The sequence below is a fragment of the Lemur catta genome, chromosome 19 (genome assembly GCF_020740605.2).
Source record: "Lemur catta isolate mLemCat1 chromosome 19, mLemCat1.pri, whole genome shotgun sequence".
In the NCBI taxonomy this organism is placed as follows: domain Eukaryota; kingdom Metazoa; phylum Chordata; class Mammalia; order Primates; family Lemuridae; genus Lemur; species Lemur catta.
In genome coordinates, this window is record NC_059146.1 from 27,513,206 (window position 1) to 27,530,431 (window position 17,226).

At 54.0% G+C, this 17,226-nt stretch overlaps 1 protein-coding gene across 1 annotated transcript; it reads left to right on the forward strand.

Annotated features, from left to right (window-relative positions):
- The first annotated feature begins 957 nt into the window (after positions 1 to 957).
- On the forward strand, positions 958 to 15,104 carry CADM4 (cell adhesion molecule 4). The gene is made up of 9 exons (XM_045531538.1): positions 958 to 1,078; positions 10,375 to 10,521; positions 10,850 to 11,002; positions 11,258 to 11,392; positions 11,724 to 11,888; positions 12,004 to 12,094; positions 12,451 to 12,623; positions 13,423 to 13,551; positions 14,057 to 15,104. The coding sequence occupies exons 1-9, from the start codon at positions 1,015 to 1,017 to the stop codon at positions 14,164 to 14,166; spliced, it is 1,167 nt and encodes a 388-aa protein (XP_045387494.1). The 5' UTR covers positions 958 to 1,014; the 3' UTR covers positions 14,167 to 15,104.
- Positions 15,105 to 17,226: the final 2,122 nt, after the last annotated feature.

Here is a 17,226-nt window from a genome sequence, read left to right on the forward strand (position 1 = left end):
CCACATGCGATATGGTGGCCAAGGCTGCACTTAAAAGGGCACCCAACTCAAAATGGCTAAAGCAAAGGGGAAATTATCTCACATAACAAGAGACCATGCATCAGTCCCTGGGAAGGGCTGAGTCAAGTGCACACAGAGAGGGACACCGAGAGATGGGGCAGGAAGAGTCGCGGCGGGGAGGAGCGGGGAGCTGGGACACCAGGGCCCGGGAGGTGTCCACAGGGGCCTCACCCTCCCGAGGCCCAGAACTCAGGCTTCCTTCCAGTTGGTTCACTTTCATGGGCCCCTCCCGGGGAATGACGCGGAAACACGGGGTTTTCGGGTCAAGACAGGAGGGAGGGAGGGAGCGAAGGCACTGACCCCACCCCATGCCTCAGCCCCAGCCCCGCCCTGCCCTGGGAGATCCCGGACCCGTCCCGACCTCCCTCCCTCTCTCGGCTCAGCCCACAGCCTCTCACTAGACTGGACACCTTCGTGTTCACACTCACCTGTCCACGAACACCTCTCACACTCACCTTGCCCATGTCACACTCCCCCTCCCTCAAGGCTCACACCCTCAACATGCACGCAACGCTCTCCCCTGTCACCCCTCCCGCACACCGCGACACCCGCACCCTCACGCACTGCCCTTGTGCACGGCACACTCACCCTCACCCGCTCACACTCTCGCACCCTGTCCTTATCCCCACGCACAACACCTTAGCCCTTCACCCACAACCTGTCCCCACCTCCCCGCCTGCTCCCGCACGCAGTCGCTCACGCGCAGCCCTTTCCCGCCTTCGCCCCCGCCCTCCTCTCCCCTGCTCTCTCCGCGCTCGCGCCCCCCCCCCACGTTTCCCATCCGTGCCCTCCCCCATTGTCTCGTGGCCTCCCCTCCCCTCCCAGCCCGGCCCCGCCCCGGCCTCAGCGCCCCGCCCCCGGGCGGGCAGGGGGCGGGGCGCTGGGGGCGGGGCGGGCGGCGCGGGCGGTGCAGGTGCCGGGCCGGGAGCGAGCGGCGGCGGCGGCGGCGGCACCATGGGCCGGGCCCGGCGCTTCCAGTGGCCGCTGCTGCTGCTGTGGGCGGCCGCGGCGGGGCCAGGTAGGGTCGGGAGCCGGGGCCGGCAGGCTGGGCTGGGGCGGGGGGCGCACCGCGGTGACAGCCCGACCGCCGAGGGGCCGCAGAGGCCGAACAATGCGCGCGGGCCGGGCCGGGCCCCCTCCCCGGGACAAAGCGCAGCGCGGGCCGGGAGCCGGGAGCCGCGAGCGGGGGAGGGGGCGCGGGCCCCGGCCGCCGTGCCGCAGCCCCCCCACCCCGCACAGGCTCGATCTGGCGGGGACAAAGGGCCTGAGCCCACCACCCCCCCAACAAGCCCGCCTTTCCCAGGCCGGTCCCGCTGTCCTTCTGTCCGGTCTCTGCGTCCCTCTGTCCACCCGTCTCTGAATCCCTCTATGTCTCTCCTTGTCCCCCTACCCTTGTCCTCTGTGCCTCAGTGTCGGAGTCCTGTCCCTCCTTCCGTCTGTCTCCCTTTCTCCTTGCTCCCCTATTCCCCATCTCTCTATCCTGTCTTTGTCCCCTACCTCTGTCCCCTTTTCCTGGGTCACTCTGTCCCCCCACCCCGTCATCCTCTCTTCTCTGTCCCCCTGTATTTCTGCCCCTCTCTGCCCCTGTTCTCCATCTCTGCCCCTATCTTGCTGTCACCCTGTTTCCCCGTCCCTTTTTCTCTGTCCCTCATCTGCCCCATCTCCTTGTCTCTCTGTCCCCATCTTTCGGTCACCCCTTTCTCTAGCCCCTCTGCCACCTATCTCCCTCTTTCCCCCTCTCTGTCCCACTGTTACCCTGTCCGCATCTCTCTGCCTCCTCTCTCTACCCTTGCGACCTCCATGCCAGCATCCCCCATCCCATCCTTCATTCCTTCTCTCTCTATGTCCCTCTGTGCCCCTGGAGAGGAACTGAGTCGGGCAGGGCATCCTAAGGAGCCCTGAGGGAGAAATGTCGGTGTGTATGTGTGGGGGGAAGTGGGAATGGGAACCTTGGCATGTAGGCTCACACGTGGATTCAGCAAATGCCTCCCCAAACCCTGGTCACCCATTCACACACCCGGGCATGACTTCCAGAGAAGCCCCCTCCAGGACATCCAGGAAGCCATCCACACACCCTTATCACACACAGTGAGGAGCTGAGACCCCCCAGATAGGGTGACCCTGAGGCTGGAGACAAGGTCAGGAAATGTCACCCAGACACACTCTCACACTGTGTGTGTCTCAAACCTGTCACGGGTCACCCACTCCCTGTAGGTAAAAGCCACTCTTGGGAGGAACAGATGATTGGGAGGTGGCTGGGCAGAAACGGGAGGGCTGGCTTTCTGTAGAGGTTTGGGGAGGAGTTGTAACCAGGTGGCACAGGGCTGCAGGCCTGAGCTTAAATCCTGGTGCTTGCCATTTGCCACAGCAGCCAGTGGTAAACATGCCCCTCTCTCCTGGCTTCAGTTTCTCCTCCTGTAAAGTGAGGATGTTGAACTCAGTGACCTGAAAGGGAATCCTAGCTCAGAGCGTGGAGGGGTTTCTGGCAAGTTGAGTGTACTTGCACCTTCCCCGCTCCAGGCTGTGAAGCAGAGCCTCCGAGCCTCCGGACAAGGCTGACCTCTCACTCTCTGCCTTTCTTCTATAGTCTTCTGTGATTGCCTCAAAACTTTCATCATTACCACCTTTCTTTGCGACAGAAAGGCCACAGTTTCCCAGATGAGAACTTTGGTACCTTAGCTACATTTCCATCAGATTTTATTTTTCTTTATGTAACTTCTAGGCTAAAAACTAGGCTCATAGAATCCTGGAACCAGTGAATCCAGTAAACAGAACCTGAGCATAGTTTAGAATGTTGACATCTGTAGGGATTCTAAAATCCAGAAGTCTTTAGAATCTTGACACCTTTAAAGTTCTAGAACCTTGCTCGTGTTAGCATTCTAGCATCCTGACATCTTTAATATTGTGAAATCTTGATTTCTTGGAGTTCCTGGATCTTGACATCTCTGGCAACTAGAATCCTGACAGCTTAGAATCATGGGACTTCAGATTCTCAGAATGAGAATATTGCCTAAGATGACTACCTGCCTAGTTCTGGAATCCTTTCTCCAGCACTTCTGTGAAATAGCCGTGTCCCTTGTTTGATTTTAAAGTCACTGGCACCCTAATCCTCTCTGTAAACTTTCCCTAAATTAAATGGTGTGGGGCTTTACAAGTAGAGAGCTTGGTCGGCGACATGGGAAGAACTCTGGGCTGGGAACTAAGGAACTTGGGTCCTGTCCTTACCAGGCCTCTGGTATAATTTTGTCAGTCTCTGTCCCTGTCCGACTGTCATTTTCCCCTTCTGTAAAGCATGAGGTAGAGAGCTGTGTAGCACATGGTCTTGAAGGGCCCTGCCTGCTTTCCTTTTCATTGGATATTTCTGAATGGCCTTCGCCGCCAAATTTTAGGGGGTATCAGTCACCCTCTTAGTCACCCTCTTCCCCTCTCACCTTGCCCAGGAATGGAAATTGTAGATGAGGTCCATTTGTGCCCTTTCAAAAATATGTTCTCTCTTTCCTGGCTCATTCTGGCAAGAATAGCAGAAGAGGATGATAAGATTTATGCCAAAAGAAAGAAGAGTCTGGGGTGGGCAGAGGAGAGGAAGTGAGAAAGAGAGAGAGATGGTGTGCCTGCCCAGAGATGCACGCAGGCAGAAACAGGGATCCACAGGCCAGAAATTAGGTAGAACAGAAAGGAGCAGAGAAAGCAGATATACAGACACAAAGAAAGAATGGAGAGGCTGTTAAGAGTTGGGGGGCCATGTGGAGGGGGAGGTTGTTGCTCCCAAATATTGTTTCCTTCCTAGGGTGAGTCACTTTTCCCTGCTGAAATTCTGACCAGCCATTCTGACAATGGGGGGACCCTCCCCCCATTGTGAGTCACCCCAAGGAACAGGTCTTTGGAGTTTTCTATCACTGATCCCCCACCCACCCATGACCTAGACGCCTGAGTCCCCAGAGCCTGGGCGTGGGGGTCAGGTTTCTCAATGGATTCCAAGACCTTAGACACAGCAGGGCTGGGGCCTAAGGGTGGGTTAATGTCGTGCGAGCCTGGCCCGTCCCCATCTTGGGGAACACAAAGGCAGCTTTCTCTCTCTGGGAGGGGTGGGGGGGCCTGGAGACAGTCAGACCCACCAGCATCCAATGGCCTGTGGCACCAGGACCCAAGCACCCACTGGTTTCCGGCTGTGCGGACCCCAGGCCCGCAGGACCAGGCACCCAGGCTCCTCCGCGTGCGCCCAGTGGGGCAAGGGGCGGGGGCAGAGCCTGGGCTCTTCTGGGAAGGGGGGTGAATAGAGGGCACTGGGGGTGGAGGATTGGACAGTGGCAGCTCAGTGCAGGCTTGCACCCTTCCCGGAGCTGGAATTCCTCCCCCCGCCCCACACCCGGGGAGAACCTCTGGAGGACTCCCCACCCCCTGGCTGGGCCTGAGGCCTGGAATCCAGGGAGTCCTCAATATCCCAGGAATGTGGGGGCCACAGGGGGGACTTTGTGTGTGAGGCTGCTGACTCACCCCTACGCCCCCCACCTGATACCTAGGTCCCCAGAAAGGAGGGGGACAAAGAGCTGAGAAAAGGCTGAACTGTGGTTCTAGGGGCTGAGGACTGTGGATTTAGGGTCAAAAGTTTCCAGGAGTGGAGGGTGCTGGGGTCCTAGAGTTCCTGGTCTGAGGGAGGAGGGTCTGGGGGCCTGGACCCCTGGGACCGAGGGAGGAGGGGCTGGGGTCTTAGACTTCTGGGTCTGAGGGAGGAGGGGCTGGGGCTGGACCCCCAGGGCTGAGGGAGGAGAGACTGGGGTCTTAGACTCCCGGGGTCTGTGGGAGGAGGGGCCAGGGCCTTGAACTCCTGCCTCCCGAAGGAGAGAGGGGCTGGAGTCTGTGCTCCTAGGCCTTGAGGGAGGAAGGGGTGAGGGTACAGACTCCTGGGTTCTGAGAGAGGAAGGGACTGAGGGGGTTCCACTGCAGGTTTCCGAGGGAGGAGGGGCTGGGACCCTGATGCCTAGGTCCTCCGAATACAGGCGCCTTCACAAGCCTGAGCTGGGGAAGAATTGACGCTTTGTACGAGGATGTTCGGACTCCGCCATTGATGGGGGGCTGAGGGGGGTTTGCTTAGGAGCAGGGATGTACCACCTCCCTAGGGGAGGAAAGGGGAAGGAGGCAGGATGCCAGGAGCCCCCTGGGGAGCGGATAGTGAGGGGGTGGCTGTGACCTTCCCGGAACCGTGACCTTGAGACTCCCTTGGGTATTCGCTGACTCAGGACCCAGGAAGTGCTCCCCCCATCCCGCTCAGTCTCCGTGGAAACATCCACCAGCTGTGTACTCTGGACCCCCAGCTCCTGGGTCCTGAAGGAGGAGGGGTCTGGAGGCCCAGACTTCTGGGTTTAAGGGGGAAGAAGGCTGGGAGCTCAGGCTCCTGGGTTTGTAAGGAGAGGATGCTGAGAGCCGGGACTGCTGGGTGCTGCTCGAGGAGGGTGCTGGGGGCCTGAACTTCCAAAGCCTGAGAGAGGAGGTGGTTGGGGGCCGGATTCCTGCATCTAAGGGAGGAAGAAGCCAGGATCCCAGACTCCTGGGAACTGATGGAGGAGGGGCTGGCAACCCCGACTTCTGGGTCCTGGGAGAGGAGGTGTTTGGGGGCTGGATTTCTGGGTCTGTGTACATCACCTGCTCAGCCACTCTTTCCTAAATCCTCCCCTGTCCCTTTTTCCAGGCACCATCCCCATGACGACTCCTGGCTGTCAACACAGTTTAAAGGGCCAGTGCCCCAGTCCCCAAAGCTCAGCCCCTCTCTGACCAGAAAGTCCCTCCCCCACCACCCCCCAAACCCCTGAAACAAAAGCTCCTGGGACATTAATATTCCAAGCACAGACACTGTTGGTTACTGACTCCTCAGGAGGGGGAGGGAATAAGACAAAAGCCCCCCACCCTCACCCCATGTGCACCCTCAAGCAGAGAGCAGGGGATATATTTTGGGGGGGGCAGATCCAGAGGACCTGATGGCTCCCAGGAGATGGTGAGTTTTGCCACTGACTTGCCTGGGACCCACTGAGCCTCATTCTCCACATCTGTAAAATGGGGGTCTAGCGTTGGACCAGCTCTGAGGTCCAGGGTCGGTGATAGGCTTTGGGATGTTTTTAAAAGCACCAGGATGTGTGTTCCAGTTTTCACGTGTCGGGGCATGATTCCGGAGGTTGTAATAACATCAGTGTCACAGAGAGGGCGCTCTGTGCTCCAGGCACCAGGTTAATCCCTATGAGGCAGACACTGGCATCACTCCTATTTTATAGATGGGGCAACTGAGGCTCAGAAAAGTGAGGGCACTTGCCCAAGGTCACACAGATGGCAAGGGGTGGCACTGGGATCAACCCAGGTGTTTAAGATGGAAATAATGATGTCACAGATTTGTTGTGAGGCTGAAATGAGATCCTGTGTGACATATGGAGTTCATTCAGCAAGCTCCCCAGACATTTCTCAAGTGCCAGGCACACTTCTAGGCACCGGGGCTACAGTAGTAAACCCAGTGATTACATCCCTGCCTTCAGGGAGTGTGTATTTTAGTGATGAGGGACAGACAATAAGCAAATTATTCAGATAATTTCAGTGAAATAATCACCAAAACCATGGTGAGGAAATGGAAAGTGTTCTGGAGGTGAGAGGATGGGGAGTGAGGGAGGGCCCCTCTGAGGAGGTGTTGATATGATCTGAGACCCGAATCCAATAGGAGGCAGCCCTGGGATGATGGGGGTTAGCAGATGTGGGGAGAAGAACATTCCAGGCAGAAGGAGGAGCAAGTGCAAAGGCCCTGCAGCGTGAAGTGAGGTCAGAGAGGGGCCAGGCCACATAGCCCCTTGAAGGCTTGGGAAGGAGTCTCACTTTCTTCCTAAGTGTAATAGGCAGCCCTCGTGTGGTGTTAAGCAGAGAGGTGAATTGATCCGATTTAGAGTTTTGAAAAATCCAGAATGGCCTTGGAGGAGGCAAACATGGAAGCAGAGAGACTCATAAGTAGGCTCTTGAAGGGTCCAGGTGAGAGATGATGTTACTGGATGTGGGTAAAGGTAGGAGAGGTAGACAAATGGGAGTAGATTTGGCATTTGTTTGGAGGTAGAATGGACAGATATTGCTGATGGAATGGATGCTGGGGATGAGAGAAAGGAAGAGAACTTGAATAATTTCTAGGTTTTTGACCTGAGCAACTGGGTGGATGTTTGTGACATTTATTGAGATTGGGAAAACTTGGGGAGGAAAATATCTGGAGCAGGGATTGGATGTATTAAGCTTGATATTCCAGGAGGTGCTAGATAAACCTCAAATAGTGGCTTAAGTACCCATGTGCTGTAGTCCCAGCTACTCAGGAAGCTGAGGTGGGAGGATCCCTTGAGCCCAGGAGTTTGAGTTCAGCCTCGGCAACATAGCGAGACCCCTTCTCTAAAATAATTAAATAAAAATAAAAATACCCAGTACTATACTCAAATATAAAAGAAGGCCAGAAGTAGGAGTCCAGGACTGTTACAGCAGCTCCACATCTTCACAGAGACCCAGGCACCTTCCAGCTCTTGGTTCCACCATCCTTACTGCCCGTGTCCTTATGGTCCAACATGGCTGCCTAAATTCCATGCATCACAGCCTAGTTCCAGGCAGCACAAAGGCAACATGGTAGAAAAAGGACTTGTCCCCCTTCTTTAGGAATTCCTCTCAAAATTACCACATGACAATTTTGCTTATATCTAACTGGACAAAACTTTATCACACAGCCTCACTTAGCTGCACGGAAAACTGAGAAATATCTTTTTCTGCTGGACATAGAGCAATTATTAAATATGATGAGGGTTCTTTTTTTTTTTTTTTTTTTTTGAGACAGAGTCTCCCTCTGTTGCCCAGGCTAGGGTGAGTGCCGTGGCGTCAGCCTAGCTCACAGCAACCTCAAACTCCCGGGCTCAAGCGATCCTCCTGCCTCAGCCTCCCAAGTAGCTGGGACTACAGGCATGCGCCACCATGCCCAGCTAATTTTTTCTATATATATTTTTAGCTGTCCATATAATTTCTTTCTATTTTTAGTAGAGATGGGGTCTCGCTCTTGCTCAGGCTGGTCTCGAACTCCTGAGCTCAAACGATCCACCCACCTCGGCCTCCCAGAGTGCTAGGATTACTGGCGTGAGCCAGAGTGAGCCAGCGTGAGCCACTGCGCCCAGTCAATGACGGTTCTTTTACTGAGGAGAAAGGGAAGAATGGATGTCGGGATAGGAAGCCAGCTGTCTCTGCCTCCATCCTCCAGAATTTGTTGTACCCCTCAACCCCCAAATTAGGTTACCTACCCTCTTGTAGAAAACATGCCATACTACTTTTGATGGGATATTACAGTGATTAGTGTCTACTGCTGCATAAATCCTAAAAGACTTCCAGGGCAGTGATCTCATCTGACTCATCCCTGGATACCGAGCCCCTGAAAACGTACCTATTGCTCCGAAAATACTCAAATGAATGAATGAAACCCTGAGACAGAATGTAAGAAACATGGAGAGTTATCCAGCATTTAAAGACAAGCAGATCTGATCATGGCATTTTCCTGCTTCAAAACCTTCACTGGCCTAGGAAGCTTAAAAAAAATAAAATAAAGCAAAATAAAATAAAAATAAAAAAACCTTCACTGGCCTTTAGAATAAAAGCTAATCTCCTAACTTGACATTCGAGGTCCACCATAAGCATATCCCATGACCCCTTGCCAATGCTGGATACTTCACCCAAACAGCCAGGAGTGGACATGGAATCAGAGAGATCTGGATGAGATGCTGGCTCTGCCACTCTTGGCTGTGACCTTGAGCAAATCATTTCACCTCTCTGGGCCAATTTTCTTATCCATAAAAATGGGGATTGGGAAAAAAATGGAAATTAATAATAGTGCCTACCTTATACAGGTACTGTGAAGATTAAATGGAAATTATATAGGTAACACTCTTAGCACACAGCCTAGCACAGCAAGTGCCCAATAAATGGTAGCTATGGTGGTTACTGTTATTTTGAAATGACAATGACAATGATGGTGACACTGATGATGATTAGTCTCAGCTTTCAGCTTTTCTTTAGGCTGTTTCCTCTGCTGGTGCTTCTTTCTAATCCCCCATCTTTTTCCTCTGATGGATTAATCAATCAGGGTAGGTTAACCACTGTAACAAACAGCCCTGACATGTCAGTGGCTTCACAAAAAAGTATATTTCTCGCTCATGTCACAGTCCTATATAGGCAGGTCATGGGGAACAGTCAGAGACCTGGGCTCCTTCCAGCTTGTGATCCTGCCCTCCTGTAGGCTCCCTGGAGGCCTCTCCACTCAGCCAGCATGAAAGATTGTGAGGGCTGGAAGGGGCATTTATCTCTTCCACCTACATCCCATTGGCCAGAAATCAGCCACGTGGTTCCACCTAACTACACAAGATGCTGGGATGTAGCCTAGTTTTATATTGTGTCAGTTAACTTTAGCAGCAGAACAGACCACCCAAAACTTAGTGGCTTAAAACAACTACCACCTTATTTGTTCACAATTCTGGGGGTCAGCAATTTGGGCTGGAGCAGGTGGGCAGATCGTCTCTTGGTTTTAACTGGGGTCACCAGTGTGGCTGCAGTCATCTGGTGGTGCAACTGGGGATGCCTTCACTCACACGCCTGGCAGCTGGTGCTGGCGGAGCTTTTCTCTTCCTGTGGTCTCTCATCCACAAAGAGGCTAGTTTGGGCATCTCCATGTAACAGTGTCAGGGCAGTAGAGAGCAAGAGTGGAAGCTGCTAGGCCTCTTCAGCCATAGGCTCCAGAACACATGCAATATCACTTCTAGCAAGTTCTATTGATCAAAGCAAGTCACAGTGCCTCCCCGGACTAGAGAGAGGCAAAGTCAACTTGCAAAGGGCATGTCCAGGAATGGGAAGAATATTATGGCCATCTTTGCAGACAAGCTACAGTATGTGCCCAGGTGTGAAAGAGAAAGTTGGGTGAACACACAGCAATATCCCACACCTGGTGAATTGCTGCTTACTCTTTGAGATCCAGATCCAATGGCGCATTCTTCCAGAGCGCTCTCTGACCACCAATCTCTAGGTAGTTCTAGTCTCCCTTTCTCTGGGCTCCTTGTATGCCCTGTTCTGCCCCCACTGGAGCATATACCACGAATCTTGACTGCAGCTCCTCTATAGGGAGCAGATTTTCTGCTCTAGCCCCCAGCAAGTGTTGGGTGTAATGAACTGAATGAGAGGGGAAAGAGAGGGATTGGGGGTTTGGATGGAAGATGAACAGAGGGAGAAAGAAAAGATTTAATTGCAGCCCTCAACAAGTCTCCTGTCTGTCTCATGGTGCAGGGGCGGGACAGGAAGTACAGACAGAGAATGTGACAGTGGCTGAGGGTGGAGTGGCTGAGATCACCTGCCGTCTGCACCAGTATGATGGGTCCATAGTTGTCATCCAGAACCCAGCCCGGCAGACCCTCTTCTTCAACGGCACCCGCGGTGAGTGCTGGGGACAGGAATCCTGAGTCTGGAAGGAAGAGAGGGCCGGAGGGCCTGGACTCCTGTGTCCTGAAAGAGGACACAGCTGACAGTCTGTGCTCTGGGGTGGGAGGGAGGAAAGGACTGAGGGCCTGGACTCCTGGTCCTGCAGGCAGGACGAAAGTGAATCATTCTGGGTCCCCAAGGGAGTAAATAGTTGAACACCTCAGACTTACAGGTATGGCTGGAGCAAAGAGGCTATGGGCTGGGCTCTAAGCTTATTGAGGAAGGGTGGGACTCTTGAAGCCAGGACTCGCCAAGTTCATGCCTACCCCTCCACTCTCACTAGCCCTGAAGGACGAGCGTTTCCAGCTCGAGGAGTTCTCCCCTCGCCGGGTGCGGATCCGGCTCTCAGATGCCCGCCTGGAGGACGAGGGGGGCTACTTCTGCCAGCTCTACACGGAGGACACCCACCACCAGATTGCCACGCTCACTGTCCTAGGTACGCCCTCCCCGTGTCGGACCCATCCCCTCCTCCAGTCTTCTTCGCTTCCCTCTTCTCCTAAGACCTTCTGACCCTGGCTGTTTTCCACATCCTGGACATCTGGCTCCAGTAAATTTGGCCGGCCTTCCCTGCCTCAGCCTTTGACCCCTGGGACCCTGGTTCTCTTTGGTGTCTGGGATCCGGCAGCCTGATGGCTTTGAGCTCACCTCGGCGCCTTAGTTAACTCCCTTTTCCCTCTTCTCCCTGCCGCAGTGGCCCCGGAGAATCCCGTGGTGGAGGTCCGGGAGCAGGCGGTGGAGGGCGGCGAGGTGGAGCTCAGCTGCCTGGTTCCGCGGTCCCGCCCGGCCGCCACCCTGCGCTGGTACCGGGACCGAAAGGAGCTGAAAGGTAACCCGAGCTGGATGCCGAGTGGGCGGGGACTGGAGGGGGCGGGGCTCTAGGAGGCGGGGCTTAGCAGAGACAGGTCGGGTGTGGGCGGGGCTTGGCGAGGAGCGCACAGCTTCTAGAGACACTAGCCATTAAATGTGTGGCTGCTGGGTGAATTGATAGGTGAGAAAGCCTGGGAGTGAAAGGTAGGGGCTCTGGGAAGAGGCACGTGGGCGTGGTGGGGGCGGGGCGAGGCCTGGGGGCGGGGCTTGGCTAATGGCCAGCTTTGGCGTGAGCCGCGGGGTGGCTGAGCTGGAATCCGGCCTGACTGTACCTGGGCGGGGCGGGGCAGGGGTGAGCAGCGGCCAGGAAAGCGGCAAGGTCTGGAGTGTGGCGAGCACAGTGCGGTTTCGTGTGGACCGCAAGGACGACGGCGGCATCGTCATCTGCGAGGCCCAGAACCAGGCGCTGCCCTCAGGACACAGCAAGCAGACGCAGTACGTGCTGGACGTGCAGTGTAAGTGCCCCGCGGGCCGGCACCCGGGGGTCCCAGCGCCAGCCGCCCGCCCCCGGGAGGGTCCTCAGCCCCGCGTGCTGACCCAGAAATCATTCTGTCTTCTGCCTTCTTGCAGACTCCCCCACGGCCCGGATCCATGCCTCCCAAGCTGTGGTGAGGGAGGGAGACACGCTGGTGTTGACATGTGCTGTCACCGGGAACCCCAGGTGAGCTCTGGGGCCTGAGACTCCTGGGTCCTGGGGTGACAAGAGTTGCGGCCCTGGACACCCGAGTCTCAGGAAGGAGAGGGCTGGGCGAACAGAAAGCTGGGAACTAGACTTCTGGGTCCTGAGGGAGGACTCCTCGATCCTGAGGGTAGAAGTGTTTGGCGACGCTAGGAGTCCTGAGACTGCTGATGGGTGGAAGCTGGGCCTGGCACTGCTGGTTTTCCAGGAAGGAAAGGGGGAGCCTCGTGTTCGGAGGTCCCTGCAGCGCGAGAGCTGCGTGTCTCAATTCCTGACATGTCAGAATTGGGTGCTGGCACGTGGGTTCCTAACTCTCACTCTACTTGACCCCTGCCCAGGCCAAATCAGATCCGCTGGAACCGCGGGAACGAATCTTTGCCCGAGAGGGCCGAGGCCTTGGGGGAGACGCTCACGTTGCCCGGCCTGGTATCAGCGGATAATGGCACCTACACTTGCGAGGCGTCCAACAAGCACGGCCACGCGAGGGCGCTCTATGTGCTCGTGGTGTACGGTGAGGCCGGCTGCGGCGGACCCGGCAGGGCTCAGGGCCTGGGGCAGGGTGAGGGGCGTTTGGGGACCGGCTGAGGGCCGAGAGACTCCGTAACTGGGGGGGGGGGGGGGGCAACAGCCAACAGAGTTCTTACAGTTCTGGGGCCAGACTGCCCCAGCGGGTTCAAATTTGGCTGGGCCCCATTCTATTGAGGGTAACATAATCTGCGCCTCAGTTTCCTCATTTGCTAAAGTGGAAATAAACAATAGCACCTGCCTCATAAGGTGGTTGTGATTGTATGAGCTAAATATGTAAAGCGGTTGGAATAGCCCCTCGCACATAATATCTTATATGTTTAGCTCTTATTGCCGTGGGGCGGGAATTTTAGAACTGGTTGGGTCCTAGCCCAGCATTTTAAATACCTGAAACGTTTCAGACAAGGTGGGAAGGGACTTAGACCTGTTTCTTGGACTTGGACCTTTTTTTTCAGTGGGAGAAAAACTGAATCCAAAGAAAAGGGATGTGCTGCCTCTGTCCTTTGGGGTGCAGAGGGGAGAAGAGAGGCAGGGAGTGTATTAGCAAAATGACTCGGGGAGAGATCAGGCAGTGTACAAACCAACCAGCATTCCTCGAGAAAGTGGAGCATCTGGAAAGAGTGGAGCTATGAGAAGGATACAAGGTGGCAGTAATTTTTGAGGGACGTGGCACATAAAAGTTAGTTGTGGTGTGCAGAATGATTTAAGAGCTTGACAGCGACGGGGTAGGACTGAAACTGCCCTCTGATGACCTGCTCTTGTACCCTGCCCTGTCCCTCTGGCAGACCCCGGTGCGGTGGTAGAGGCGCAGACGTCGGTTCCCTATGCCATTGTGGGCGGCATCCTGGCACTACTGGTGTTTCTGATCATATGTGTACTAGTGGGCATGGTCTGGTGCTCCGTACGGCAGAAGGGTGAGTGGAGGTGGGGCCTGAATTCAGCGAGGGGTGTGGTTGGTTGTGGGATTCAAAGGAGGCGGGGCGAGGGCCAGGATAAAGGGGCGGGGCCTACACCCAGGGTTCCAAATCCCCGAGGACCTGAGGTCAAGATCCCAAGGGAGATGGGGCTTTCGGTCCAGTACTCTAAAAGGAGTAGAACTTAGAAGCTGAATTAAGGGCATGGGTTTGAATAAAGCAACTTACCTTCGTATCTGCTGGATTTGTTGGGAGCAGAGCAAGGGCATGCCACCAAGAAAAGGAATAAGAGTGGCTCTTTCTGTGAGCTTTTGGAGTCCTCCTAATTCTGCTTTTCTGTTTCTCTGCCCCTATTTGCTATTCCCTGCACTTAACTCCCTATGTGTTCCATTTCTCCCTCTTCGCCTGGTATCTGTCTTGTCTGTCTCCCTCTTCCCCTATACTTCTGTCCAACTCCTGGGTCCACATACATGTTCCCTCTGCCCTGGGGCTGTCACCCCCTCAGGTTCCTATCTGACCCACGAAGCCAGTGGCTTGGATGAGCAGGGAGAAGCAAGAGAAGCCTTCCTCAATGGCAGCGATGGACACAAGAGGAAAGAAGAATTCTTCATCTGACCCCAACCCCACCCCAGGCCTGGGCCTGGGCTGGGATCCCCCCCACTGCCAGCTGCAAGGAACCAGCAAAGACATTTGCCAGAGTCTGGGATGGTGGGCTTCTCCTCCCACCACTAACACCTCAGACGCTTGGGCAGGGATGGGGGTGTTGTATGCCTGGATCTCCGCAAGGGCCAGAAGTGAGGGCCCAAAGGTCTGGGTACCCCATGGGGCAGGGGCCAAAGGTCCAGGCCCCCCAAGTCCAGGGAGGGCAGTAGGGAATGAGTTGGGGGAAGATAACTGGGGGAAGGCCAGGGCCCCTAGGCTACAGAACCAGGTCATGTGGGGAGGGGATCAGATTTTGGGAAGGGTGGGGTGGGAAGGGAAAGGGAACACAGATTTCTTTGGGGGTCCCAGACCCCATGCCAGCCATTGTAAGAGTTCCACAGAGCTCTGGGCACCTCTTTGCAAAGCCATGTTTGCACGGTGGGGGGGAAGGGTGGGGGAGGGCGTGGAAACAGGGATTCTGTGTCTTTGTGTCATAACTTTGATGGGGACAGTGAGGGAGACAGCCCCAACCCTTTTCTCCAATCCCTCTTCCCCAGGTTCCTGGGTACCCCTTCCCTCTACCTCCTCTCCCCATGTTTGTCCCACCCACATTTGTCTCTCTGTCCACCCACTCCTCGGGGGGCCTTCCCTGTCTCTCCTCCAGGCCCCCCTCCAGGAGGGGGAAAGGAGTTTGGGGGGGATGCGTGGTCTCTATGGTTTTATATATAATATATTAAAAAATCAAAAATCTGTATGAAAATATCAGATTGCACCCCCCTCTCCCCATTCCTGGCTTTTGCCCCCTTTTTCTTGTTTAAAAAAAAGACACACATTTTGTACGGGGCGGGGAGGGGAATGGGGAGGGGGTTTTGGCAATCCCACTAACCACCATTAAACTGAGGAGAGAACAATTGCCTGGGGTGGCTGTGTGTCTGTCCCTCTGCCCAGGGCTGCACCACTGGGAGGAGAACTAAGAGAGGTGGGAGGGAGGTTTAGGGAACAAAGTCCCCTGGCCCCACAAAGGTTCACCAAACCATTGGGAACAAAGGCTCCTGTCCACATAGAAGTTCACTGAAAAATCACTGACCTGAGGCAGATTGATTAATAGGAAAGGACACAAATTTATTTTAACATGTATATGTGGGAACTCTCAGAATGAAGATGGAGTTCAGAATCTTATGTGCCTTTCTGGTAAAATGGGTTATGGGAGGGGGGAAAAGAAAAGTTCTGTTTAGGGGCAATAAGGGATTGCTAAGAAGGATGAATGCATGGGGAACAAAGATTAACTGGTAAATAGTTCTCTTTGGAAATTCAAATGAATCTGAGAGAGGGGACATTATCTTCTTAAAGAGTCTGTTCAGGTGTACTTTCCTGGTCTTACAGGGAGGGGAAGAACAATTATTGTTCTCTTAGGTGTGTCTGTATCATAGGAAGATAAACTTTTTGGGTAGTGCCAATGTTGGGGGTGGGGGGGTCAGAGAGACCTTGACGATGCTCCTGCAGTCCAGCATGTAAAAATGTCATGTTTTGGGGTAAAATATTTCTAATTTCCTTCAGAGGGGCAATGTGATGGTTGCTGGTGGCCAGGAGAGGGTCCTGACCTCATCAAGGGCATCTCCACCTTCCCAAGAAACCTGGTTTTTTCCCTGGCCACTTCTTCAGACAATAGTCACAGAGTTTTGTCTCTTTGGTAGCTACTGAGCTGCCCCAGCTCCATCCCATGGCCTGGACCCTCACCCTGACTTCCCCCATGCCCTTGACATTAGTCTCCAGAGGACCTTCAGTTACATCTCACCCTGTCTCTGCACTGTTCAAAGTCTTTTCCAGCTCCCTGTCGCTTGTAGATCAAGTCAAAGCTCTTTGGTCTGGCATCCCAGGCCCCTCATTCATCCATCTAAATTTTAGATGTCTCATTTGTTAATGGAAAAGCAGCCAAACTTTGTAAAATAATTTTAAGTCAAATTTGAGGAAGCCATGCCCAAGAAGCCTTGAGCAAGTGGACTTGCTGTGGTTGGGTTACAGTTTGGTTTTATACATTTCAGGGAGACAGGGGTTACAGGTAAAGTTATAAATCAATATGCAAGAGGTATACATTGGTTTGGCCCAAAAAGGTGGGCCATCTCGAAGCGGGTGGGAGGTGGGGCTTACAGGTTATAGGTAGGCTTAAAGATTCTTTGACTTGTAATTGGTTAAAGACATGAAGCTTTGTCTAAAGGCTTCAAATATTTTAAGATAACGAGCTATTAATCAGAGACAAGCCACCCAGATATATATTTGTTGTGTAAATTGAAGTTTGTCTTGCATACCCTTAGGCCTGTTAATGAGTTACAAAGGATGTCTCCAAGGGGGGTGGAGGCCTGATGAGGCATGTCTGACCTCCCTCATTGTGGCAGGCAATTTAGTTTTAGAACATCCCCTTGGCCAAGAGGGGGTCCACTCAGTCAGCTGGTGGGGGAGACCCTTAAGACTTTATTTTAGTTCACACATTCTAACTTTAGATTAAAAAATAACTTCTTACAAGGTGCGAGGTCCTGCTCAAGGTTCTGGAGAGTCCATAGTGAATAAAACACGGAAATGTTAGCTGTTATAGACAGCTTAGCACTAATCTGAAATTTGATCCTGTTCTAGGCACTGAGGACTCAAAAGTGAAAAAGAGTGACTCCATTTTTATCTTCCTGAAGCTTTCATGAGGAAAATGGACTATACGGAAGGAAGCAAAGACACTTAAATTCACATTGTGATAAGGACTATTAAGACAAAATGCAGGCCGAGTGTGGTGGTGGCCTGTAGTCCCAGCACTTTGAGAGGCCTAGGTGGGAGGATCACTTGAGGTCAGGAGTTCAAGACCAGCCTGGGCAACATAGTGAGACCTCATCTCTACTAAAAATAGAAAAATTAGTTGGGTGTGGTGGTGCACACCTGTAGTCCCAGTTACTCGGGAGGCTGAGGCAGGAGGATCCATTGAGCCCAGGAGTTTGAGGTTGCAGTGAGCTATGATGATGCCACTGTACTCTAGCCAGGGGAACAGAGACC